The following is a 27,527-nucleotide window of genomic DNA, read 5'->3' as shown; positions in this document are numbered from 1 at the left end:
TACATTTGCCTTGGATCACTGCTGATGCCCTACATCACATTCTGAATTTAATCCAAATGCAAGATGTGGTCTTAACATGTCAGCAAACACAATGGCTCCATCTAAAATTACAGCCATGGCTCTGCCCCACTCTCTGCAATCCAGAAAAGGTTGCTTAACTAGGTTGTTTCAGCAGAAGTGTACTCCATGGAATGTCTTCATGGGTTTGAGAATCTTGCTCATGCTGACCTCAAAAATTCTGCTTTAGTAAGGGGAAGGAAGGACACTGGAATTTGAAAGTATCACTGATAAAACTGGATGCTTACAATTTCTTGTATCACTTTCTGTAGCAGAAAGAACATTTCTTCTTCCTGCTTCTATATAGTTTAGTCTCAGCCTGGCCAGCTTTGTTTTATACAAATGCTGACACCAGATGTGCAGGGAGTGCTGTGGTGACTATAGCTCAGAGAAAACGTGGAAATTGGCACAGTCACATCCTTTGTCAGTTTACAACATCCAGTTCACCAATCACACTTTCTTTACTCAAACATCAGCCTGTTCTGGCACTATGCATGTGTGATTTCCAGGCCACAAAATAAACTTCCAGATATTCACTGCTTGCAAACAGCAATTTATATTAATGGTCCTAAGTGACCTGCTCACTGCTGTGATGGTCTACAGCCTCTATATGCTGCTATCATGCACAAGTGTATTTCTGTTAAAGTCTGATTGATTCTGAGCAAAATCAGGATGCCACTATGTCTAGTATGGTGTCATTGTCCATAAGGACACATTAGTTGACTTCAAATTGAATTTATATTTAAATTTGTAAGGACTCTGTAATAGCAGGAACCATGTGAGAGTTTTAATGTGCGTTAATTACACTGGGCTCCCATTTTGATCCAGTGGAGTCCAGGATGTATTATGACTTTTCTATGGGAGATGTCTACACTCAGAATTGTATGCTTGGAAGCATCTATTCCCTGCACTATGAAAGGAAAAGAGTGCTTATCTCAGTTGCAGAAGTGTATATAGCAGACATTTAAAATTAGATAAATTTCCCCTGGATCACCTTGTATTTCCTGCAACCATGTATATTTATGAATTTTTTGTAGCTTGACCTCTATCAAAGCAAATATATTGACCTTGGCTAATGGCTGCTCTAACACTTGAACAATGCACAACATTCCTTGAACTTTAATTACCAAATAAGGAACAAAAAGAAGCAAAGATTCTGCAAAAAGTTTATCAAGGGCACGAAGGTTTCTCCAGCTTGAGAGAGCAGAGTATGACAAATGAGATCCCGAGCAGCATGCCCACACTGCAGAGCATTACTCTGACAGCAGCTACCTACGTGGAGTTCCTTAAGACCAGGATCTTCTCCTTAGTGCTCAGGGGGTTTTGGGGCTCGAAGTGTATGAGGTGCTGTGCTGTTGCATCAGTGACTTCACCCAGCTGAGCTTTGCTTTCTCCACCTGTGACAAACAAAAGCTCCAGAGCAATCACCTCTCCAAGCCCTGGAAGAAATAATTAGGTATTGCTGTTTACCATCTGACTATTAACATAGCTCACATCATCAACAGCAAATGTCATTAATGTTCATTACTGATTATATCTGGAGTTTTCTCAAGTTTCAGAGCTCCAACGTGTTAACTGTAAAATATTTTCCTGATGTTGTGTTTATCAACATGGATTAACAGAGACCTTCTGTTCATGAATTGCATAGACAGGGATTTCAGGGCCACAGCCTCAGCTCACTTACATCAGCATGTTTTCACTGAACTAAGCAGGGTGTTTACAGGGGTTGACAATGTGGCTCTCAGATGTTTTGAGCAGTAGATTAAAATGAAAACAAGCAGCAAACGAAGTATTAAAAAAATCCAAAGTAAATACATGTGATAAAGTGGTTCAATAGATAACAAACCAAGCCTCCTGTTATAGCACTCACAGTTATATTACAGTACAAGCACCAACATTTACAAGAATTTGAACTGGTTTCATTAGTTAATCCAAAGACTGCCTACCTCAAAAGGTCCAAATGTGGTTCATTTCTGCCCTGTTACACCTCATGTTTCATAGCTTGTCAAGTTATCTTATTGACAGAAAAATAAAACAGATGAGTTGCACCTGGCAACTGGTTTTCTTTTCTGTGACTTGGTGACATTTTACATTTGGATTTTTGCCTACCAAAGGTCAGGAGCTCAATGTTTTCTGAATCCAGTGTATTTCATGCAGTGGGAAGGAGCAGTAACAACAATAAAAAAAAAAATCCAGCAGGGGACACATTAAGTATTTGCTTAATCCAGTGATATAAAAGGTTACCATCACACTTCATGCCAACAATCACCACTCACATTATCTAAATATCTACAGAATTAGAAAAGTGCTAGAAACAAACCTGAGACTGTAACATATTTGCTTGGATAATTGTCACACAAAATGGTGAATGTTTGCTGGGAGGCTTCCGGCAAAGAAGGGAAAAACACTACCTGAAAGAGAGAAGGCAAATAGCAAGGTCTGTAACTGTTTTCTCTCCCCTTAGTAATAAACTTCAATTAGCAAATATTCCCTGAAGGACAGTTTTAGTAAGTAGTAGTTAAAAGTAACACTTGCAAGAAACAGAAACAATTTTTGCTCACATAAACCCAAACTTGCAAGGTCCAGCCAGGTCTTCTAAAATGACCTTGTTAATTTATTTGGTGAAGTAAAAAACCTTTCTACAGCAGTTGGCACTAACCTGTACTGTTGCATTCTGCCCTGGAGCTAGCTCCAAACCACCAGGCTGGATCCCAAAAGGATCCTGTACCACAAAATCAGCAGTGGCAGCCACCTAAGGTATTAAAACAAACAAACAAAAAGATTAATAAACTAAATGGATCAGATTTTTGCATTTAAAACACAGATTTACCTGAAACAGGCAGTATTCTACAACATCACTATTTTACCTGTTACCATACTTTTTTTCACACGTCTCAAAAGTGTGGCTCATAAATATGGCTTAATTAAAAAAAAACAAAAAACAACAACTGCTCCCTGCTTTATAATGACCTTGGTGAAAGCAGGAGGGAAAGTGCAGTCTCTGAAGACAAATGACAGGGTCAGAAGCCCTAATATTCATGTTTACAGCAGAACAGCTCCACCTGAGAGAGGAGCTCTGTCTCTTTCCCAATGCTTAAAACTCACTTTGAGTTGGAACTGTAAAGTCTCTGGAGGGACAACCTGGCCCATCTGCTCTTTCTCCAGCATCAAAAATGCCAGTCCACCCATTCTATTTCATCTCCTCTGTCCATCTCTGGTTTGTGATGGGGAGCTACAGACAGAGCAGGGCTGGATTGGATTGCTGTGTCTACAGGAGCAGCAAGGTCAGTAGGGGATGTTTTTGTCGAGGTGGGAGAGGAAATTACCTCAAGCAATGCTAGAGCTGATAGCATTTCTATTTGCTTCAAGGGCAAGGTTAAAGTTCGAGCCAGATTTCCTTTCCCTCATCTATGCCTCAGTTTACCTCTCCCCTGAGCAGGGCAAGCTCTTCCACAGGAAAACCAGAGCACAAGAAGGAGGCACAGCCATTCAGGGAGACTGGTCTTCAGGATAAAGTGAATTCCTGAAGGAATGGCACAATGCAGATGTCTCCAGCAAGGCCTTATGACTTCTGTGCTAATACAACATGATTGTTTAAAAGGCCTTCACACCAGGGCACCCACACCATGCTGGGTCCAGCATTACCCTTCTAACCACTCACCCCAGAATCAGGAGCTGGCCAAACTTTCCCTGGCATTATAGAGAACTTCCCAGTCCTAACTCCCTCATTTCTGCACAAAATTGCTGTTGTTTTTATTCCTCCAACAAGGCAGGAACCACAGTTTATAAAGTCAGGCACTGCAAGGAGTAACACAGAAAATCAGACTCCAGAGAGAGCAAAGGCTGCTGATTAAATAACTCTTTACAGACATTACTGCGTGAGACCACGCCAGGTTTTGCAATCCTAAACCCCCTCAAATTCTTTCCATTTCAAAGTTGGACAGTGTGAGATGTATATTTCTACATTCATCTTACATTTTAATGATGTAAGATGATCTTTCCTCCTTAAAGATTATTGAGTGATAAAAAGTAAGATGATTTTTTTTACAAAAGCTCATTATAACAGGAAAGGTGAATTTACAAAAAATCAAAGCAAACTTTTGCAAAAGTAATCCTGTTTATTATAGTTGAACTTAGGTATCTGAGAGGTGCAGGTATACCATATCCATATATAATTAATTTCACATTCCATGAACATTAATTAATAGCACCAAATAGTTATAACTAAATCATAATTCCATAATATTTATAATTAGTAATTACAATTGGGAGTTCAGGAATGAACAAAACACAAACCTAGAAATGTGGCCCCTACTCACTTCTCTAACATAGTGAGCAAGAAGAGCCTGAGATGGTAAGAACAAATAATTGAGGAAAAATCCAACAGGATTACATTTCAATAACTAATAAATCTGGCTAAGTGAAAATGAGATAGATATCAAAATGCAGAAACTGCACTGCCAATTTTTTCCACATTTGTTTTGTGAAACAAAACAAAATTGAAGACAGTCACATTAAAAAACCCCAAGTCTGCTTAACTTTAGAGAAATTTAGTATTTGGACACTACTGACATGTTAATACTGGAAGTGATACTTTAGCTTGGACTGGGATGACAAAAGATTCTGATACTTGACTCTCCACTAATATATGATCTTCATACTCTCCCAGGTATTCAGGAATAAACTGGACTGTATACTGGCATGCCATCCCAGGAGCAATCATTCCTCCCTTTCCTGGATATTTTCCTTGGGGGGAAAAATAAAAACAAAAAAAAAAAAGGCAGAAAATGAAAACCAAAAATTAAAATCTCCCCAAATTGGCAGTAGTATTTATGATCACATTTTCCTCTGGAAATATGCCTATAAATTCCCCCCAGTTATTGCCTAATTCAAGCTGATAAAAAGGGATGAGCACAAGAGGCCTGGCAGTGCAATCTGAGAATGTGCACATGTTCCAGGGAGCTCAAAGATTGCTTTGTCTGAAATAGACTCCTCAGAAACACAGAAAAGAGTGAGGAGAAACTTAGAGACATTACCCAGTTTTTCTTTACTATGAGACAAAAGGGTTTCCATGGAGGCACCTAGCTTCTAAATATTCCTCCAATTCTTGGGGTATCACAATCTCCCTAGGCAATCTATCCCAGTGCCTGGCTATCCTACTGTAGGAAAGAGAATTTTCTTAACTTTCTAACCTATCCTTCTGTATTGCAGTATGTTATTTCTTGCTCTCTCCTTGTAAATTTTTAAGTGGAAACTCCATCTGTTCCTAGAGCAATTTTGGATAAGATTCAATCTAGGTATTCCATGGACATATTTCAATCTAACATCAAACACTTTAATTTAGTCCTCTTGAATTCCTCATTAGACCATCTCAATCTGCTTCTGAGTTGCATGTGAGTGGCCTTAACTCAGCTGTCAGTTTCTAAAGAACTGAGCACTATGGAAAACAGAACATCTCTGGAAAATCTTTGTTAGAGCAGATAAATTAGATTTTGTATGTGTTAACATTTTAAAGGCAGAAAAAGAACCCTTACCTGGCCAAATGAAAAATACTGAAGAAGAGGGAGGGATAAGTCTTACATGTTGACCTGTTGAAGTGATGTTCCGTAGCTCTACAGTCATCTTCATTAAAAAAAAAATAAAATGCTCCATTGTATTTATCATCACTCATTAAAATATTTGCAATTCCCTGGTACTACTGCTAGGAGTAACTACTTCATCATCACAACCAACCCCAAAATCCCAGTTTATTCAATAGAGGCTGAATCAGAGAGTACCAAAACAAAGCAGAGACTGAGAAGAGCCCATTTAGTCTTCACTGGTTTGTGTGTCAGTGGCAGGTGTGATGGAATATCTTCAAGGAAATTAGAGGGTCATAAATTCAATATACAGAAGAAACTCAGACTTTTATTAAAATTCAGACAGGCCAAACATTGGGTGAAATATGTAGATCATGACAGGATATAATTCTTCAGGGAGGCAGAAGTAACTCTCTACAAAGAACCAACATTGGGTGAAATATGTAGATCATGATAGGATATAATTCTTCAGGGAGGCAGTAACTCTCTGCAAAGAACGTTCTCACCTCATAAACCTGCCCAGCTTTATCATACAAAAACAGGACAGAAGGTGGACTGGCAAGAAACACAGGAACAAATGAGGTATCACTGAAAGATTAAAAAAAAAAAAGAGACATTATCTTACTGCCTGGTTCTCTAAATACCGATAAAGTGAGAAGTTGCAAAATATCTCCTTTGGCAAAACTAAAATATCATACAGATGTATTTTGTTATTAAGAAACTATATAAGAAATTTAGCTCAAAATATCTCTGGGTAAATCCACAGCAATTCTATAGTGGAGCTCTATTCATTCCAGCCCAGAAACCAGAAATTGTACACGCTGCATACCCTTTGCTATCTTCTGCTTTTCTTCTGGCTATGATTTCTTCCACTTTTTCTTGAGAAATTACAAGAGATTTGCCTCCATCCAGAGTATTTGGTGGGAAAAAGCGTGGATTCTTCAAGTAATTCTGTCTTTTCTCAAGTCTGGAGAGGTACTCACTTAATTCCTCTGCTTTCCAGGAGTTACTCTCTTTCCTGGCTCGTTTCTGTGAGGCTTTAATTTTCTTAGAAAAACAAGAGTGCATAGTGCAACATGAAACACAGGGATCTTGAGGATGAGGAAAAAGGGAGCTGCACATGTGTAATTAAAGCTACACAGCAATGAAAATTGATTTAGAAAATACAGTATTTCTCCTTTTTTAACAGAGGAAATATAAATACTGGAGTCAAATCAACAATGGGTTGATATTCACGCTTTGTTGCAGAAAGAGCAACAGGCCTTACAGATCAGACACACTAAAAGTAAGTTGTAAAATGTACCTTACTGATGGTTTTAGCCTCAAGGCTGGAGTCTTGGACAGAGGACAGAGCTGAAGACACACTTGTCCCACTGTCAGTTAAGTAGACACTCTCATCCAGTGAAAAAGCACGTTGTTTACGTGCCCCTTTCAGGTATCCAGGTTCTGATTCTCCTGCAATTCAAAGAAAAAAAAATATTCTGTAAGAGGAAAACATAAATGACAAATATTTAGTCTAAGGATAGGTGTATGAGTTTATTTTAAGGCTTGTTGCTGGCAAAAATCCTCTAGAATTCAATGTATTTTTAGAACTTATTTTGTGCAAACAAAGCTTAGTACTTTAATAAGAAAGCTTTCAGAAGCACTAATTAAACAATCTGTAAACACTTATATTACTCCCAGAAAGATATGTTAGCCTTGTAAGGCAAGTGAGATTTTTATTTTGTTTGGAATTACAATGGTAAAAAACAAAACACAAATCTTGAAATCTGTGACTAAGTTGATTACTCTGAAAAGTTTGTTTTGGCTTGACTGAAAAACTTCATTTCAATGATCCTAAAACCTTTCATCTTGGCTCACACATAAATAAAAGAAGTAGTCTTGACATTGTCCAAAATATTTTCCTTACTGATCTTCACGTGCAAATAAAATCAATATATTTCCAGAACTGGAAAACTTTAAACTCTAAATAAGGAATACAATTTTATCTCACTGAAAATAGTTTTTACTTTAATGTAACTACTTCCATTCTTTAGATACAAGATGTAGTTACAGCTTTTGTGTAATGAAATTGGATGGAGACAGAACACTAATGCAGTTTTTGCGTGAGATGGGAAGAACTGTAAACAAATGTGCAACAATGATCAAATATCATATTTAAGAACATCTAAACTCAGTAGCTTTGAATTTATCAGTTATACTTTGAAAATGTGTTTAGTGGAATCATGCACTTAAAACACTTGAGTCCCTTCTGCTTTGGCAGAAAACGATAAAAATATACTCAGATCTGCTACATCCTCCAATACTTCAGTTATAGAGTGTTCTAAAAAGTCTAAATTACTTTCTGCTTCAAAAATTACCTTTTGGTGCTTTAGCAAGAGGTAATTTCTCAGTGATGTAATCCTCAGGACAGATTAAATTATTTTTTCTGAGAAGTTCATTATCCACAATCCACCGAAAAGAGGATGCCACTGCAACAGGAAAGCCAACAAACAAACAAACAAAAAATCAAAAAAAGCAAAATAACAGCTCCTTAAAACACATTATCTTGATCAATCCGAAGTAATGTTGTTTTTATACCTCATCCCTGTCAAAATATATTATAATATTATATATATTATATATATACATTATAATATGTATAATATTTTATCTATTATATATAGAAGTTACATTGTATTATATAGAACAAAATACATATTATATTTTATAGAAAATAATCTGGTATTTCAATCCCAAGACTTGGACATGCATCTCCACAATTCTAAATTCAGTTCAAATCCAGCTAAGCACCCACTGGAGAAATACTTAATCTGTTTGTTGCTGCTACATATCAAGGTACATATGCTTGTAATATTTAGGTGGTAAGCCCTCAATGCAAATTAAATACCTTGAACATGAGCTGGTTGTTTAGTTTCTCAGTGTTAAACAGATGTTACTCTACTTGAACCTCTGCACAAAATCTTTCAAAGTTGCTCTGTTGATATAAAGCCAACCTCAAATTGGTGTCCAGGTATCATAAGCATGTACTGGGGAGCAACATTCCAGAATCCTCACCTGGTGGCAGCCCCAGTTTACGGAAATCTTTCCCTGCATGAATCTTCATCTGCTTTAGAACCCTTGCCTCTTCACGTTTTGCTCGGGCCTGGGCCCGAATGATCTCCTTTTCTGCTTTGTCAGCTTCTGTCAGTCGGCTCCTGTACTCAGCCAGAAGCTGCCCCGGGCATGGGTGAATAAAGAGAAATTTGGGTTGTTACAGGCAGATGTTTTCTGTTTGTCTTTGAGAGGTAAACACAGACATATTAGTAAAACATCATTTTACAAGCATCAACTGGCCTGCTAAAACACTGTCATTCCACGATGACACAAACCAGAAAAAAAACAACTGTAGCTCAAACCATCCAGCATCAGCCTCTACTTTTATCCACTGACGACAACAGCTTTTGGAGTCATGACAAGATAAGAAACCTGGGACACTGATCAGCAGGTACAGGGAGAAGTTTTCAGCCAGTACAACAGGCATTTAAAGGGCTACTGCTTTTACTGCTTGTACTCTGTGTCTGAAAAGCCAACTAGAGATGACAATATCATGAAGGATCATGTGACTATTAACTTACTTGAATGGTTCTGTGGGAAACTGTGTTCAAGTCAATTTCCATTAAAATGTCAATTGTAGGATCAACACTTCCCTTTAAATTTTATAGAAGATCTAAGTAGGGACTAAAGAGCTCCAAACTCTGACTTGGTTTGGACTTGTACCTTCTCTAGCTCATCTGTATAACTGTCTTGATAAGCACTGTCTCCTCCTTGGGACTTAATCCAGTTTGTTGCCGTGTCCTCCTCCAAAACATCTCCAGTGTACAGGTCCTTAAAGGCACTAGCCAACACATGGGAGATATCCTGGGGAAAAAATGAGGATGTTTAGAGCTTAAAGCAAGAGACAGGATGGGAAGAGATCACTGGGTGCATACAAACAGCTGTAATTATCAAATGGGAAAAGGTACCTGGAAAGGGGATGTGTGTGCACATGAACACTGAGGTGTGGATGTCTGTGTGTGTATGCTGTGGGACTGTGTGTCTGTGCTGGCTGGAAATGTAGGAGATTGTGATGGACAGAGTTCTCTGTGTGCAAGTGTGTGTGATGGTTTGTGCAGGGATGGGGCTGTGGGAGCGGGGAGAGTGTGTGGGAGGGAAATATGAGCGTTGTACAGGGGATATGTGTGTGTGTGGGCTGTGCAGGGCCTGTGTTTGTGCCCCAGGGCATGTGAGGCTGTTTGTATGGGGGTTTGTGTGTGCAGGGCTCTGTGCGTGAGGCTGTTTCTATAGGGGATCTGTATGTGCAGGGATGTGAGAGGATGTTTGAAGCGGGGTCTGTGTGAGGCTGTGGGTGTGTGTTTGTCAGGCTGTTCATGGCGGGGTCTGTGTGTGAAGCTGATTGCAGGGCGGTCTGTGCGTGATGCTGTTTACACGTGGCTCTGTGTGTGTGCAGGGATATGTGTGTGTGTGAGGCTATTTGCACTGGGGATCTCCGTGTGTGAAGCTGACTGCAGGGGATGTCTGTATGTGCAAGAGGTCTATGAATGTATCTGTGTGTCCCAAGGGAACAGGTCTGTGTGGCTGTTTTCAGGCTCTGTGTACAGGGGTGAGTTGCGGCCGGGGGCTACGCTATTTGTGCCCGTGCTGCCCAGCCCCACTGCGTTACCTGGGGGTCGCCGCTGAGGCTCCCCTCAGCCAAGCCCAGCCCGGCGTCGGACTCCTGCGTTGGAGCTGCTCCGGATTTGGGGCTACCTTCAGCCATGCCCAGCCCCGCGCCGGAATCCTGCCTGTGGGATTTGGGGTTCTCCTCAGCCATGCCCAGCCCGGCGCTGTGATCCGGCGTGCCGATATTCGGGCTCTCCTCAGCCATGGCCGGCCCGGCCCCTCCTCAGCCTCCCGGCACCGCCGTTGCCGAGTGACCGTGCGGGCGGGCCGGGCACGGCCTGGCGGTGTAATGGCGGTGCCCGCCCCGGTCCCGGTGCCATCGCCCCTCACAGCCCCGCCGGCGCTCGGGGGGGCTGAGTGCGGCGCCCCGAGGCTCTGAAGGGCTCTTAGCCCCTCTCTTCCCTACTATATACTTGTGATCTTTTAAGGACCAGTAGCTTCGTGACTTAATAAGAAATAAAATATTGACTCGAAACCTGCGAAGGAGATTTGGGCATGGCGGGGGTTGCTCGGCCCTGCGCCGCTGTGCAGGTCGTGGGTGGGAGCTGAGGGAGGAAGAGGCTGAATCCTCCCCTGATTGCCCACACGTGGGACGGGGAGGTTGGGCTCATCCCTGCGGCTGGAACGGGGCTGGCAGAAGGAACATTCATCACCAACCCCAACCCATCCATCGCCCTGCTCTGCCTGCGGCGCCCTGGCTGTATACACTGGTTGCTAACAACAGGCTCTACTGAATCCGCTGATATTTTCCATAGAAACCATCCCGGTGTAGATTTTCTCCTTGCCCTGCTGCCTTTTTATTCTTTCTTTCTTTTTCCGCCCCTTCCTCCACTCCTTTTGCTCAGAGTGAAGGCCCCTGGGCTTCTCCATCACTAATGGGGTAATTTGGCTCTATTGGTGAAGTTGGGCAATGTTACACCCTGAACAGAAAATAACTATGGCAAAAATAATTGGGATTTACCAACAGGTGCTTTTCCACCAGCAGATAAGCCAAAGGCTGTGGGTGTAAACCCCACAGCAACCATGGGGGTTGTTGAAATTCATCTTGCTTTTTTTTAGGTATATGGCACATGGGCTTGAGACTACAGGGTGTCACAAGCTTCAGGTCCTCAGCTCTCCAAAGTCTGCATTTGGAAAAAAACACCAAATTAAAGCCAGAGGCACTGCTGTGGTTTTAATTTCCCTGTGAAAAAGGAAAGCTTGCCCAAGAGAAACCTTGGCAAATTTGCAATATCCCGTTCAAAGATTAAGGCAGAGAAATCACAGGTGTTTGACAAGGATAGGACCAGTCACCTGTGTTTTCTAATAGAAAAGGTTCACAGCTTTCATAAAATCACAGAATCACTAAGGTTGAAAAAGATCTCTAAGATCATTGACTCCTACCATTACTCCACCACTGCTGAGAACACCACTAAAGCCTGTCACCAAGTGCCACATCCACACAGTTTTTGAAGTGGGTTTTGAAGTCTTCCAAGGGGTGGTGACTCCCCCACTGGCTTGAGCAGCCTATTCCAGTGCTTGATAAACCCTTCAGCAGAGATATTTTCCCTAATATTCAACCTAAACCTTCCCTGGTGCAACTCAAGACCATTTCCTCTGGTCCTGCCCTTATTCCCTGTGAGCACAGCCTGACCCCCCCCAGCTGTCCCCTCCTGTCAGGAGTTGTGCAGAACCAGAAGGTCCCCCCTGAACCTCCTTTACTCCAGGCTGAGCCCCTTTCCCAGCTCTCTCAGCTTCTCCTTGTTCCAACTTGTGTTCTCAAACAATTTTGTTTCTGTGCAGGCTTGTAGGTTCTCACCTTTAAAATCCACTGCATGCACATTTTAACACGTTTCCATATTAGAAGTCCAACTTTTCTCATCATGTGCTATTACAGTTGATTTTAACATCTGTTTGCTAACTGGAACATTAGTAAAATCCAGCATTTTAAAAAAGAATTCTTTCCCAGCCTTTAAAATGGTGACAGTAAAGCAGATGTTTTTGTTTAAAACAGTATATAGAAGCACATGAAAACTGACTGTGGAAAAAACTTTCTGTACTTTCATCTTTACTGTCTTTCAGTAACTTGCCAAACACATCATCTCAGCTTAGAAGCTGGATTTTGTTTTTTCAAAGTACAGTCTATAAAATCTGGAAGTGAAGGTGAGATCCATCTGCCCAGAAGCCAACTGTAGGATCAGAAGGAGGGGTGTAAACCACTGTTCCAGAGCAATGCACAATTGTTTCCCATATGACAATGGGATATTTTTCCTTGGATTTCCATTTTTATGCCATCCTCATTTACTCAGATAAACTTAAAAAATAAATGCCACAGTTCCTATTGTAAAACTGTTTAATTCACATATCTATATGTCACAGATACACATTTTCATAAACATATGATGAACATTAAGAACAATCTGCATCTATATCTATCTCATCATTACAAAATATTTAAGTTCTAAAGGCTGAAGAGAGACCCATGCATGTAGAGAATGAAAAAAAAAAAAACCCAACCCAAACAATAATTTATCCTACATGTATAGGTATAAATATACAGGTATAAATATTTATATATGTAAATGTACACACCTTCTTTAACTGCTATGTATGACTTCTACCACGTGTTTCACCTTGCATTTCCCCTCTGTACCATGTAAGGCTGAATTTTATGGTGGGTTTTAGGTTTGGATTGGGTGTGTGGATCTGAACAGACTCCCAAGGGCCCCACCTTGGTGCTTGTTGCAGCGTGGAGCACAGGGGGATTTTTCTTGGAGGAAACTAATCTGAAACTGAGCTGTCCAGGATCACCTCATCTGCTCCATCAGCTAATGGGCTCAGTCTACAGGACCAGGAACAAGCTAATTTGAAATAAAGTATGCCCAAATGCTTGTCACAGATCTTAGAGGAATCATAAATTCTGCTAAAATACAGATTATTCCACTTTTTAAAGCAGTCTCCATGTCTTGTCAGGATCATGTTGCTTTTCTGTATTTATTTTCACACTCCCCAGGTGGTCCCCACACATTCTTTGTTATCCCATGGGGACTGTTCAAAGTTCCTCTGTTGTCCAAACTCCTTCTTTCTTCTGGTAGCCACATGATCAGAAAAAGTAATTCCTGTTGTAATGTACCAAAATCAGAGTCCTGGAGGTGATTTGTTCAGGCACCCAGCTACCAAATGACACCATGATAGGACAAGCCCAGCTCCTTGTTTCTCCTTGTTCTAAGACTGAAAATAACAGAACATTTTTGCATGTAAAATAGCTGGATGTGATTTAAACACAAACAGGGAGCTCAGTTACTGAACAAGAGGTTATGTGTACGTAACAGAATTGCAGAGTGGAACTGTATCTTACATTTTTTACAAAAATATCAAGCTCCATACCAGTTTTATTTACCTTACTCCTCTTTTATCAAAAATATAGATAGATTTTATGTCCTGGGTCTGTAAGTCAGCCAGCGCATTTCTTATTATTTTTATATTTATAACCAATGGACTAGAATCTAACTAGATTATAACTAGAATCTTAAATTATTGTGAATATATATTCCTTAAATGTGCAAACACTGGACTAGTAATAGCTTTCTTTCAATGCTTGGGGAAAAGTTCATACATTTATCTTCCAAGTGATCCCAAAATCTTCACTAATATCAGTGGACTTCTTTAGAGAGGGAGCACTCATTATAGTAATTCTACTTACTTGGTTTTGAAAGGTTTCTTTGAAATGATGAAATTTATGACACTCTTAAAAATAAAAAATTTGCCCCCTTTGTGTTAATACAACAGTATGGATTAATTTAGAAATAGGTACCTATCTCAAATGTAAACATAATTTAAATATATATATACACATATACATATTAACCTTAGCTTGTATATTGATCTTTAAAAAAAACACAAATTCTTGGGGTTCAGAATGCATTAAGATTCCACATATTTTTGATATTTTTAGCATTTTCTGGCAACAAGACAAGTCATGCAGGCTTCAGGTGGCATTCTTTAGAAGTGGAAAATCAAGGGAACTGACACTGCAGTGCTGCCTTCTGCTCTGGAGGCATTGCCCTGATTTGCATGCTTGCACCTGGGCAGCAGAAAATTATTTCGAATTATTTATTATTTTTTGCTAAGTTTTTTTTTGGGGGGGATTTCACGAAGTAATTCCTAAAAGTGCAGTGATGAATGATTCACTTTGACATTGCTGCCCTCCAGTGGTCCTGTTAAGGTTTCTATGTTTTCAGGAAAGCCTTTAAAAACAAACATCGCATTAGATCTTTGTTTTGATCAGGCAACTGAGCAGGCATTAATATTTCCATCTATGCAATCTGGCATATTCTCTTACCAGTATTGGGTAAAATGCTTTTCACTGGCAAAACTACGTATTAACTTGTAATTACTGCAGATGCAGCCAAACAAGTATCACTGGAATGCAGCTGTCCTTTGCATGTTACTCTGGAAGTCACTCCTTCCTTCTTCCTTCTTCTTGAAGAAGAGCTAAAGCCAACATCCACAGAATGACTTTAAAACCCAAGTAAAATTTGCAGATAAGGAAAATGGAGAAATGGCCTTTCACTTTCAGGTGAAAAGTGCCAAAGAGCTCATTTGCTAAAAGCTGCCTTCTCCCAATGCACAGCTTTCCTGTCCTGCCAAAGTTGTTTTTTTCTTCAAATGTCCTGGTTTGGAGACAGTCTGTATCTTACAGATATGACCTTGCTGGATGTGCTGTGGTCATTTCCAGTTCTCCTGGAGGCAGTCTGAAATAACCTGCAACTGGAAGTTCCCCCTGGATATTTTTCATTATTTTGCTACTCTTTCCTGACATGAGCCAACCATATCACTTGCTTGCAGTTTACATTTCCTGATTTTAAGCATTTCTGTGTTTCCTGCACTTCTTTCCTGTACCTAGAAGTCTGTCCCTCTCTAAAACATGTCAGTGGGTATTGCTGTGCTTCTGCTGAAATACTTACGCTGTAATTTCACTCAAGCCACATGGGATTTACAAACCAGACACACCCAGCAAGTAAGAGAAGCATGTGGAAAATGCATACACAAAGGGGCCAGTCATCCCTTTTTGGCACTGTCTGGGCAGATACATCACTGTAATTAAACTGGAAATGGGCTACGCCTCCACACAGAGATCCTGGGATCCTCCATGAAACCTCTCCATGCAGAGATCCTGGGATCCTTCACACTCCCATCCATGCAGAGATCCTGAGATCCTCCATGAAACCTCTCCATGCAGAGATCCTGGGATCCTTCACACTCCCATCCATGCAGAGATCCTGAGATCCTCCATGAAACCTCTCCACAGAGAGATCCTGGGATCCTCCATGAAACCTCTCCATGCAGAGATCGTGGGATCCATGAGACCACTCCATGCAGAGATCCTGGGATCCTTCACACTCCCATCCATGCAGAGATCCTGGGATCCTCCATGAAACCTCTCCATGCAGAGATCCTGGGATCCTTCACACTCCCATCCATGCAGAGATCCTGGGATCCTCCATGAAACCTCTCCACACAGAGATCCTGGGATCCATGAGACCACTCCACACAGAGATCCTGGGATCCTCCATGAAACCTCTCCATGCAGAGATCCTGGGATCCTCCATGAAACCTCTCCATGCAGAGATCCTGGGATCCTTCACACTCCCCTCCACACAGGGGTCCAGCTGGAGGATGCAGTGCAGGTGTGACACCGTTGCTCTCAGGCAGAGCAGAACAAGGGGCTCCCACTCCACTGGCACGTTTCCAGATCCCTGGGTCAGAGAGGACTATTGGGTTACAGAGTCTAACCTCCTTTTCTCAAAAGTTATTACCTCTAACCCAAAACAATTTAACCCAGTGACATCTTTTGTTAAATCAGAGATTTTCATTTTATGTTCCTATGACTATATGGGGTTCCATCAATTATTTGTAAGGAGTCTATGAAAACTAACAAGGAAATAGATTTAAAAGCCAGTATTTGCCTTCTTCTTACAGATACACCTTTTGTCCCCAAATTAAAGAATAAGGTCAGCATTTTCACACTCCATAATATTTTCACCTGTGATCATAAAAGGCTCTACTCAGTGATAGTTTTGGAAGAAATCCATTTCTTGGCACCTGATGGTGGATCACAGCCTTCATCTCTCCAGATCTTAAAGATTTTGTTGTAGAGAGAAATGTTTAACTGATGCTTAATAGTGTTCATCCACCCTTTAGGGGCATCACTGGGGAGCTGTATGTGCCCAGATTCCAGGTTTGTACATATATATATATACACACACACACATGTACATGGATTAGGTTTGTGTGAACCTCTTCCGTCCTGGAAGCAATCTGACGTGCCATGGCAGAACTCCACAACAGCTAATTTATGCTGCTGGGAATAACCCAATGATTGACACTTTTTCATAGGAAATATGGTCCTTTCTTCCCTTCTGGGTTTCAGTTCTTTTGGAAGTTCTTTCTACGTAGCCGCCAGGATTTCTATATATGCAAAAATAAACCTTGGAAGAGGAGAAACTTGCAGTCTGTTCCTTCTGCTTTTCTCATCACCCTTGGGAGCTCCTGTCTGAAATCACCCTGCTACTTATTTTTTATCCTCTTGTGATTTACCTGTCTGGGCTCATTCATCCAGGCTATGGCTGTCAGAAAACCATGGCTTGGGCATGTCTTGTGCTGTGCCAGTGCCTCAGTACTTTACCAGGTTACCCCTCTTATCTTGTCATCTTGTGCACGAGGAATTAAACCTCTTTTTTCTTACCTTTATCCGGCAAGTGTTTTCTCAGCAAACTGTCACAATTGATTTGTAGATATTCCCCTGCTCTCCTGGTTTGGGTGAGTGAATCAGATGAATTAGTTAGAGGGAAAAATGCAAATCATTCTTCCATGCCTGTCTGTGCTCCAGGTGTCTGTAATGTGAGGATGTGCTGAACAAGGCCCTCAGCTGGTAAAGGATGGGGTTAGGTCTGAATATTTGGAGTAGAAGATGGAGAAGACTCAAAATTTGCCTCCTGTAAAGTGCAGAGCAATGAGGAACTGCCACCTAACTCAGAAGGAAAAGGAATCCCAACCCCTCTAAGAACATCTGGAAAAAAGCTTTTTACATTTTACCTTGAGTTATTTTCAGCTCCCAGAAAACTGCTGATTTAGGCCAAGCTCCAAACAATATCTTTCCTGGAGATGTTGTTTCAGGGTGATGAATAGGGTAGGTTTAAATGGATTTTTATCCCTTTATTTCCAGGAACTTGGGCTCAGATGAATGACCCAGAAGGCCAGCTGAGTTAGGGCTGTACAACTGACCACAAACATCTTGCTCTAGTTCTAAAACATCATCTCAAAGAGGCTTTTTATTAACTTTGGGACAACATGAGTATGGCTTGCTAAAACTACTTCTAAAAGCCCTTGCAGGGCTTTTTTTTAGTTTGAGACATAAGTAATTTTTTCCCAGGAAACACAATGTCATCTGCTGCAAAGGGTTGGAGTGCAAGGAGGGGACAAGGAGAGGGCATGAAGCTGTAGCGACCTGGAATTGATGACAGGAATGAAAAGGAAGGGATTTGGATTTGCTAAAGAGGCCTGGTCTCATTTTTAATTTCTCCAAACTGTGCCTTAGCTCCTGTGGATTGGGAGGAATCTCACTGGAAAGTGTTTGTAGCAGTCAAGATAACTTGGTATGAGAGAAAGAAAATCCATCCCACTGGGATGGGAGAGAGTGAGAGGTGGTGATGTCCTGAGGGCAGGCAGAGTCTGTCATCAGCAAAATGCACAGCTGTGTTATCGCCTCTCTTTCCCAGTGTATTATTTCATTTTTGCTGGTAGGGGAAGATAAGGGTGGCTCAGCCAAACCATCAGGCTTGTGTGTGTGAGCCCTGCAGCAGATCAAAGGCAGTGAGTTCACCAGCCAGAGGAACTGGGACCTGCCTAGAAAATCAGCATCTTCTTTCCTGCCTAGGATAGCAGGACACAATCAGTGGTACCCTTTTACCATGCCCAGGAAATAATGAAACAAGGTACATGTGTATGTCATTTTCCTTCACTTATTGCCATCTAACTGGCCTTCACTGCAGGCCCTGGGACAAGGAACAGCCCCAATGTGGAGGTCCCAAAATAACTGGTTTTCTCCCCATTATGCCCTGCCCATGCCTAACAACCCATCTATTAAGCTGATTGTGTTTGTATCATAACATACCTCTGGGCAGGCTACTCTAGGAGGTACTTACATTATACTTTAACATTTTAGGGCTTATTTCTAACTCAAGAGTTCCCTTAGAGGTCTGAGTAAGGAAAGGTCTCCCAAGGGGAAGGTTTTGCTCTTAGGACAGTGCTGTCTACAGTTGCCCCCATGTAAAATGCCCAAGGATACATGATACATGTACTAGGGTAGGCAGGATCCATACATTGATCCAGGCTCTGTAGGGACTGGCAGCCTTGAGGAATAAAAACCAGTGGCCAGCTGGGACAACCTGCAGCACTTGAAATGACATGGAGACTTCAGTGTTTACACAGCCAAATGTTGTTTTTACAGTTGTTAAGTTCAAGGAGCAGCACTTTTCTCCCCTCCAGGAGCACTCAGAAACTGTCAGCAACTGATTAAAATCAAAGTATGACCTAAAGTTTTACACTTTCACATGAAATTCACTACAGTGTTGATTTTGACCTGGAAAGAGCCAGTTACCTAATACAAGAAGAAATTTTTGCATTTGGGGGCTCCTCCATTTTTTTTTTTGTATTCAATGGAATGGGCAAATTCTTTTTTTATAGCCCTTGGCCTTAAAAATACAAACTCCTGCATCCCTCCAGCAGCACAGAATTATCCTTGATGCATTAGAAAGTGTGAAAAACCCTTCAAAAGCTCATTTTAACCCGAACTGCAGCTGGCATCTTGGAATGAAATGCATCAGGTCTTCATCCTGATTGGAGTTGAAGAGAGCATGTCCCATCATGTCCTCCTGGCATGGTTGTGTGCTGAAACTCCACAGGCTTTCAACACTTTAAAGTGAAACTGTTCATTAAGCAGCCAAAGCTGGTTTGTTGGGTTGTCTTATGCTTTGGCAAGGCAGCTCTTTTTACCTTTCATCCAAAGGAGAGCTAACACTGATAAAAAGCAGGAGTCTGTCCGCTGTCACTGTCATATTTTCTGAAAAATCCCCTTGCCAGGATTCTTCTCCTGGGAAGCTGAGAAGCCTCAGAGAAAAAGGAAAACCGTATTATCTCATTTGCTTCTCCAGTGTTTTGCTGCTTTGGAATGTGGTTTGGAGATTGTTTATCCAACAGGTGGTTGTTTGATTGGTTTCACGTGAATTATTTTAACTTAATGAGCAATCACGGTCAGGCTGTGTCAGGACTCTGGAAGGAGTCACGAGTTTTTCATTATTATCTTTCAGCTTTCTGTCTGTATCCTTTCTCTATTCTTTAGTATAGTTTAGTATAGTATTCCATAATATCATATCATATCATATCTCATCATAAAATAATAAATTAGCCTTCTAAGACCACGGAGTCAGATTCATCATTTCTCCCAAAGATGGGGGACTCAGAAAATACCACAGAAACTATTTCTACAGAAATTCTGCTATTTCTGTAGAAAAATAGATGTCTGATGGGGATTCTCCCCTTCTGCTCCACCAAGCAAGTGGCCAGAGACAGCAAGGGGAGTGAAGTTTTCCCAGTTCAAGTATCACATGGTGGGCACAAGGGTAGGTAAGAGCATAATTCAGACTAGATGGATGAGGGAAGCCCTGAGGAGCTTAGGGAGGTGCCTGAGGTGCCACAAACTCAAAGGCAAAGCCCAGACGGTAGTTCCAGGGTTGTATCCTCTGGTTGTTGTGCATCCCAAGGGCTCGGAGCTGGGATCCCACAGCAATGCTCCCAGCAGTGGGGCAGCTCCGCGTGTGACTTTCCGGGAATTGTTCCCAAGGCATGTCCGCGTGCAGTTGCACAAACCAGGGCTCCTCTGGCCAGAGGGGGGACGTGTCTGTGGGAAGGCTTCGATGGTTGAGGTGCCTGACAACAGGAGCAGGAAGGAAATGAGTCATTCAACCTTTCTGCTTTGGCTGCACCGGGCTTGCAAAACTGATGAGGAGGCACCAAAAGCCAATAACATACTTCCTCAGTGGGCAACTTGTGTGGTTCTTTCTATATTCTGATATCCCCTCGGTGTTTTCTTTTCCAAAACCCAAACAACACCACCAGCCAGAAGAATGAGGCTGCATTTCACTCTAGCAGGTGTATAAATGTGTGATTTTGGAAGTGGCAGTTGTACTTTTATACATAAACTTGAGTTCTACTTTGCACTTAAAGCAAAGATTCATTATTCTCTTTGTAAGAGATATTCAGTGTGATCTCAGACTTAAATCACCACCTCTCTGAAGGGTATTCACTCTATTTTGAGATACTTCAGCATCTTAATTTGGTCTGCTTCATCCCTTTCAAAGGCTCCTCTCTCTTCAGTGACTGTTTATTGAACTGTGCTCCTAACCTTCATCTTATGAAATGAAACTAGATCCAATAAGAAGCTAAATCAGAGGTGATGAATACTCTTTTTGAATACACTTGATGAGATTTTACAAGTCCATCCTTTTATTAATTTAGGAAATCTCTTAATCTAAAAATTAATCTAGTAATAAATTGCCATCTAGTCTGGCTTGGTGGTTTTTTTGGATGAAGTTTCAGTTTGTGCTGTTCTCTTCATCTCATGTTTGGCTGTTCAAAGAGAATGGCTGATTATAAATTAACACCAAAAATGCTGGCTATCAATTAGGACCAGGGAGACACAGGAATTCCTTGCATACCTTCTGCATAAGCATCTGCTCTGGAAATGTTAGGAGTTCAGGAACATTTTCTGATTCTGTATGACTTATTCAGATGGAGGTGGAGGGAAGTCTGATGTCACTGTGTTTTTATGTCATGCATAGTTTTAACTCTTTAGAATCAGAAATAAAAGTGCATTACTTGTAACATCCCTGATTACCCATGTTGCACGCTCTGCAATCACAAGATCCTCATGTGCAGTTTAAACTTGTGGGGCATTCTTATATCTCATAGAATTTTCTACAATATAGGTGTAATTCAGACTTTCTATCTTTTCTGCACATTTAAAAGTCACATGAACCGGTTACAGGGAAAAAAGCTGCAATTAGGTAATGATCTGAACAATTGCATCTAATTATTGTGATTATCCCAGTTGCAGGGAATTAATCTGACAGATGAAGCATATTAAAAGGAGCCATTATGACATTAATCATCAACCCTCCCCTATACTTAACCTGTATACCCCAGTGCTGTGGGCTGGAAAGAGGCAATGGTACAAGAAAGAAGAGATACATGTCAAACATTCCTGACAGCAGATGTTTGGCCTAAGGACTGTGATCTTTAAAGGTTACAAATCAGTTTGCTGAGCTGGATATCAGTGGCTGTGAAGCTTGGGGTCTGTGCTCAGCTGTAATCTGGGTTTAGAGAATCAACGAATCGCTAAGGGTGGAAAAGCTTCCAAGATTCTTGTATCTACCACTAACCCCTGTCCCTGCCCCCTGCTGCCACATCCACATGGCTTTTGAGCACTTCCAGGAATGCTGATTCCACAGCTTCCCTGGGGAGTCTGCTCCAGTGCCTGACCACCCTTTAAGTGAAGGGGTTTTTCCCAATATCTAATCTGAACCTCCCCTGGAGGAACCTGAGGCCATTTCCTCTCATCCTGTCAAATATCAGAATCAGCCATTAATGGATAAAAGTGGCAGGACGCTGGGACCAATCTCCTGCTGTTCTTTCCAAACAAGAGATAATCACTCCATGTCATGTTTTCATTGCAGCAAGTCTAGTACATCATTAGTTTCCCCAATTAGGTTATTGTTTCTCATTCATGCAACAATAACTTCATGTTAATGGTCAGATTCACAAGCTCATTCTCACAGTTATAAATGATAGCATTGTGGGGCTGATCCGTGGTGTTTACTGATGCGCTGAACTGAGAGGCTGATGAAGTGAATGCACCATGTTTGCTTTGAGCTTCTCATTCACTGTTAATAGATGAGCTTTTCAGAGCTTTAAAAGAAGTCTCTAGGGTCCCCTTCCCCCAAAAAGTCTTCCTATAAGTGTTTTAGACTAAATGTACTTTTCTGTACAACTCTCTGGTAAAGACATTTTCGTTCTCCCAGAATCAAAATATTTAAAGTCAGGGAATTTAACATAAGAGGGTCTACTTAAACCTACATTTGTTAAAGCATGGAAATGCATAACAATTACTCTCAGAGACTCATAAAATCTGTTCTGTAGTGGGAGAAATGAGATAAACAAACGTGAAATAAAACTTTCAGCACAAAATTAGTCTGAAGACAAAATTGGTGAGATGTGCAAATACCAAGCACCATCAAGCTGATGTAAAATTAGTTAACTGTCTCCTTTCTATTGAAATTCCAAGAGTTATAAGAACTCCTTGGAATAAGCAGAGAAACCTAGGACTTAAATTTGTAAATTTTATGCATAATCTTGCTTTTAATTCTATTTTCCTATAATTTTTTAACCTGAAATCAATGTGAGATTTGTTGAACTGGCAACTCTCTCTTTAATTGTGACCATACAGTAATAAATTACTCCTTTGATTGTTTTATTGCTTTATTTGGTGGTTAGAACTGCTCTTGATTACTTAGTCTAAGTGGAGGGAAAACCCTTCAAGATACTTGAGATACAGCAAGTCAGGTAGGTGTATTTCTGGCTTAGCAAGTCAAATTTATCTTCTGCTCAAGCAGAAATACCTCATTAATTTTAATGGGACTCGTACAGGATTCTGCCAGCAGCAGGTTTAGCTTTGCACATCCCAGCATCTGTTGCTTCCTTTTCCTGTGGCCATGTAGAGCTCTCCTAAATGGGAGTAACTGCAGCAATAAATGGTTTAAATGCAGATGTATACATCAATATCATTTACTCTGAAGGTACTTTGGCACAGCAGTCCATGGTGATAAACAAGACATCTGCCTGCCCTTCCCATCCCCTGAGCTGCATGATACTGCTGTTAATTCCACTCCAGCTTAGTTTATAAACTACAGTGAATTAATCTGTCCGGTGACTTGTCCATAAACCCAATAATCTCACTGTTCTTACAGTCATAAATCCCATTCATGAGCTTTTTTCAGTTTATCTCCTAAGGGAACCCGATTTCCAAAGGTGCTGATCTCCACCACCTCCTGCAGATCCGTGAGGCTGCTCTTCCCCACAGTTCTATGTGTTCCTTGCAAGTGAGGGACCTGCAGCTGCTGCAAACCGGGGAGTGCTGGGAAAATTTACAGATAGGTGAATATTGGGTGGAGCAGACTCAGGGGCGGGATCAGTCCTAGGAATCCCAGGTCTTGCATGGGCAGGGAAGTGTTAGCAGCAAGAGCCGTGTCCACCTAATGAAAGACAGCACTGATAACCAAAGAGTAATGATTGCCTTTGTGGCAGGTGAGTCACCAGGGCACTGGAGCTGCCTCCCACAGGGGTGTTCAGGCTCCTTGGTGAGAGTTCTGGCAGTTCCCAAAATGTAAAAAGCAATTGACAATTTGATGTTTTGCTGTCTATCCACTATAGACTTACTTACTCAGCCTAGTGGAAAGTGTCCCTGCCCATGACCAGAGGCTGGAAAAAGATGAGCTTTAAGGTCTCTTCCAACCCAAACTACTCTGTGATTCTGTTAATCTATTTATATGAGAGTAAGATTTAGAGAGACCTGATGATCTGAGGATAGTAGCACACTCCATCTAAACCAGTAAACAGACTGGGAGAAGACATTAAAACCCCCATTTCAGTGAACAGCCAGACCATAAATAAAGTGTTTGAGAATTCCTGTCCTACTTCTGCATTGACATGAACTCTATTTAATATGACATTTTCTTTTGTGTTGGTTTTTGTAGTTCTCCTGCTGACAAAAACAGCTCCACGTGGCTGCCAAAGCTCCCTGCTGGCCATATAACCCCCAAATGCTTCTTACACTGTGTAACCATGGCAGGAATCCTGAATCCTTTCTGCAAAGCAAACAAAGACCTTTGCTGTTATCCTTTGGAGAGGTGGTTGGGAACATTTCAGTGGGGTGAGGAGGGTGTGTGTGAGATTCTGAAGGGCAGAGGGAGCCAGGAGGCATCTTCTCCATTGGAAACACTCGGTGTTGGGGCGGTGTAGCATTCCTCTGAGATGAAAAGCTGCTCCTTCCACTGTGTGCAATTAAGTCAACACTTGAGTCATGCTTTCAGAGTGGAGACAGGTAAACTGCTTTGCTTTAGTTCTGCTGTGATTTGTGGCTCACTGTGGAATTGAACCCTGCGAACGTTTTTGCCTTGGAGCTCTGTGACTGCTCTTTGGTGCCTGCGCTGGGCTGTGTGTGCAAAACAGAGAATGCAAAGGGGTGTAGGAGTGAGAGAAATGGGAGAGCTCCTTGACTTTGCAGAGTTCCAGTTCAGCTGATGATCTTGGCACCTTTGCATATGGACATCTCTGTTGGAGGGTGTGTAACAGAGGCTCCTCACCCAGCCTGCCTGACATTTAACTCCTTCCAGCCTCACCTCTGTGGCTGGAGAGCAAAGGGGATAGTCAGGATGTGTCCTGGCTTTAGGCCTTGACCCTCAGTGAAACATCACAGCTCTGACCTTGTACTTTTCACAAAAGCAAAGCTGCAAAGGTGGTAGCTTTGCTTTGGGAAGGCAGTGCCAACACCCAGCCCATCTCCAGGCCTAGAAAAGCCTTGACTTTGCTTCTCTGTGAGCACAGTGGTGATGGTGTGGACAAGAAAAAAAGGCATATTCACATGACATTCTCAAATTGCTGTATTATTCTTAGAATATTTTTTATTAGTAGGATTTCTGCAGCTCACAGAAGCTCACATCCCATTGCTTTCATTGTTATTGTGGATGTATATTGTTTACAGCAATGCAAAGGAAAGAGAATTCAAGCACATGCAGAAATACAACTGAAAGGACTGCAGCCTTCTGAAACAAAGCTGTGATGAGAGCTGTGCTGTGGGATCTCCAGTTCTGGATGTTTGCTGCAGCATATCAGCACTCTGATGGGGACTGCTGGACTTTCTGATGAATGCAAGAAGTGCAAGACTGTCTGTTACTGCCTGGCTTGCTCTGAGCACACACACAGGTCAAGTCCATCAAGGATTTTAAAATGGTGATGATTTAGTTTAGGGTGGCAGAAAGGTCCCCAGGTGCTCCCAGCAGCCTAAGAGGTGATGCTTCTGGATGTGCACAGAAGCAGGGAGAGTAAATGGATTTGCAAAAAGTGAAAAGTACAGCAAGGTTTTGTGAGACCTCCTGACAGGCACCATTTGGATGTGGCACTTGGGGATATGGTTTAGTGGTGAACATGGTGGTACTGGGTTAATGGTTAACTTGATGATCTTGGGAGGTTTTTTCCACCCTTAGTGAGTGATCCTATGGTTCCAGCTTCTGCTTCAGCTGTGACCATGGAAAAGGCAGCATGGCAAGAAGGCAGAGATACAGTGGGCTCTCATGAAGGGGTAAATGCAGGGGATGATCTTCAAGTCTCGAGGGATGATGGCAGGGAAGCTCAGCTGTGTTTTCTTGGTGAAACCCTGTCCAGCCTGAGGTAATGATGGCTGTGTTCACAGCACAGTGATGGTGCCATTGTACCCCACACTGCTGTGAAGAGGTTCTACCCACAGATGGTCCAGGTCATTTCTGGGAGTGATGGAGCTCTCTTACCCTGCCCCCTTGGCCACAGAGGGCACAGGGACACTGACCAGTCCATCTCTAAGTGAGGACTTGTGCCAGGCAGTGTGAGGGCACAATGGGGTGTGACACCGAGAACAGGGAAGGAGTTACTACACTGCCATTTTGTGTCACCACTTTCAAACTGCCCTTCTCTCCTTTTCCTCTCTTGTGAAAACCATCATGTCCTCACCACCTCTGCTTTACTGGAGTTTCCAGTCTGGCTGGCTCCTCCAGCAGCCTTCCTGTACACTCCCTCCAGAACTGTTCCCCATCAGCTGAAAGGGTGACAGGCTGTGAAGTATCCTCCCAAAATCCCTCTACCTTGAAGCTTTTAGGGCTGTACCAGGAATCTTCTGGTCCTGCCTGCCAGCAGCTCCCAGTTTGCCCATCTCAATCAATGTCTGTGGGTTTGAAACAGGAATGTTCCTTCCTGGGTCCTTTGGAATGTGTCTAGCAGGAGCTGAGCCCTCCCCATGCCAAGCTGGTGACTGTGAGGTAGAAGAGTGGACTTGGGAGGAGTCATGGGGTGAAATCTCTGCTCTTTTATTGCTCCACTTGTTTGGCTTTGTTAGTTTTGTCCTGGCATGAGGAGTTTTGCTATATTAGGGCTGTTTTCCTTGGGTGGTGGCAGCAGCCTTGTATTTGTGGACTGTAAAACTCTCTGAGAGCAAGGTCTGGTCTCTCAGAGGAGCAGCCCAGTTCCTGGCAGGGAGGGACAAACTGTCCCAAAGTAATTTTCAACACATGTTTTCTAGATCTGTCACCATCAGGAAGAGACTTCTCTGTTCTGTCAGTGGAGCTGCTGAGGAGAGAGGGCTTTGAATCTGCCAATAACTCCATCAAGTGTTTGCATCAGGATAACCTAAATAACCAGAAACATGCATAAACAATAACAGACCAATTACTAAAAACATTCAAGTAGAGGGAAACTTTATTTTCCCACACTGGCTTCCTTTCCTTTTCCTCTCTCTGTTTGCCATCACCATCTTTCTACCCTTCAAAGATACCTAATCCAGGAGGAGGGAACAGAGTGGAAGAAATCAGTTCCACTCACTAAAAGCCTCAGGACAGTGCAGTTTTTTCTGTCTCTCTGTCTCAAATGCAAAGCTCAACTTTTTTTTCTGCCCTAAGCTCATGCCTTTGTGAGCGTTTGTGGTTACAGTTTCTATTTCTACACTGGCAAGTTCTGACTGCGTTTTTTTTTAGTTTGGTTTTTTTTTTTAAACTTGTTTAAAGAATTATGACAATAATTATTACCTAAAAGCTCATTAACCCTAAACTCTGACCTGTGGCATCTGTCTAAGACCCTTTCCTTGATTTGCGGACCACCGAGGACGGACTCAGAGCAGAAAAATGCGGCAGCCACAGGAAAAGAAGCATCGCTGCGAAGCTCCAGGGGCAGGAGGAGGCCGGGCCAGCGGCGAAGACGCCAAATCCGAGCAGGGAGGAGCCAGAGCCGGAGCGGCGCTCGGCCGCGCTCGGGGCGCGGGGCAGGCAGCGGCTGCGGCTGCGATAAATGAGG

The 27,527-nt window shown here is 42.1% G+C and overlaps 1 protein-coding gene across 1 annotated transcript in view; it reads right to left on the bottom strand.

The window, feature by feature from the left end:
• The window catches only part of DLEC1 (DLEC1 cilia and flagella associated protein), a 33,147-nt gene extending 22,627 nt beyond the window's left edge, over nt 1–10,520 (bottom strand). Inside the window, exons 1-13 of the mRNA XM_005424353.2 lie at nt 10,339–10,520; nt 9,396–9,536; nt 8,694–8,850; nt 7,997–8,107; nt 6,940–7,091; nt 6,466–6,683; nt 6,143–6,224; nt 5,592–5,679; nt 4,630–4,803; nt 3,719–3,855; nt 2,717–2,809; nt 2,378–2,468; nt 1,334–1,496 (exon numbers count right to left, since the gene is read on the bottom strand). Coding sequence (XP_005424410.2) covers nt 1,334–1,496; nt 2,378–2,468; nt 2,717–2,809; nt 3,719–3,855; nt 4,630–4,803; nt 5,592–5,679; nt 6,143–6,224; nt 6,466–6,683; nt 6,940–7,091; nt 7,997–8,107; nt 8,694–8,850; nt 9,396–9,536; nt 10,339–10,488 — 1,757 coding nt within the window. The 5' untranslated portion in view covers nt 10,489–10,520. The remainder of the gene's footprint in view (nt 1–1,333; nt 1,497–2,377; nt 2,469–2,716; nt 2,810–3,718; nt 3,856–4,629; nt 4,804–5,591; nt 5,680–6,142; nt 6,225–6,465; nt 6,684–6,939; nt 7,092–7,996; nt 8,108–8,693; nt 8,851–9,395; nt 9,537–10,338) is intronic.
• Between the last annotated feature and the right edge of the window lie 17,007 nt (nt 10,521–27,527).

The sequence above is a fragment of the Geospiza fortis genome, unplaced genomic scaffold (assembly GCF_000277835.1).
Source record: "Geospiza fortis unplaced genomic scaffold, GeoFor_1.0 scaffold182, whole genome shotgun sequence".
NCBI lineage: Eukaryota > Metazoa > Chordata > Aves > Passeriformes > Thraupidae > Geospiza > Geospiza fortis.
Note: the sequence above shows the minus strand (reverse complement) of the source record. Positions and strands in the feature narration are given on the sequence as shown.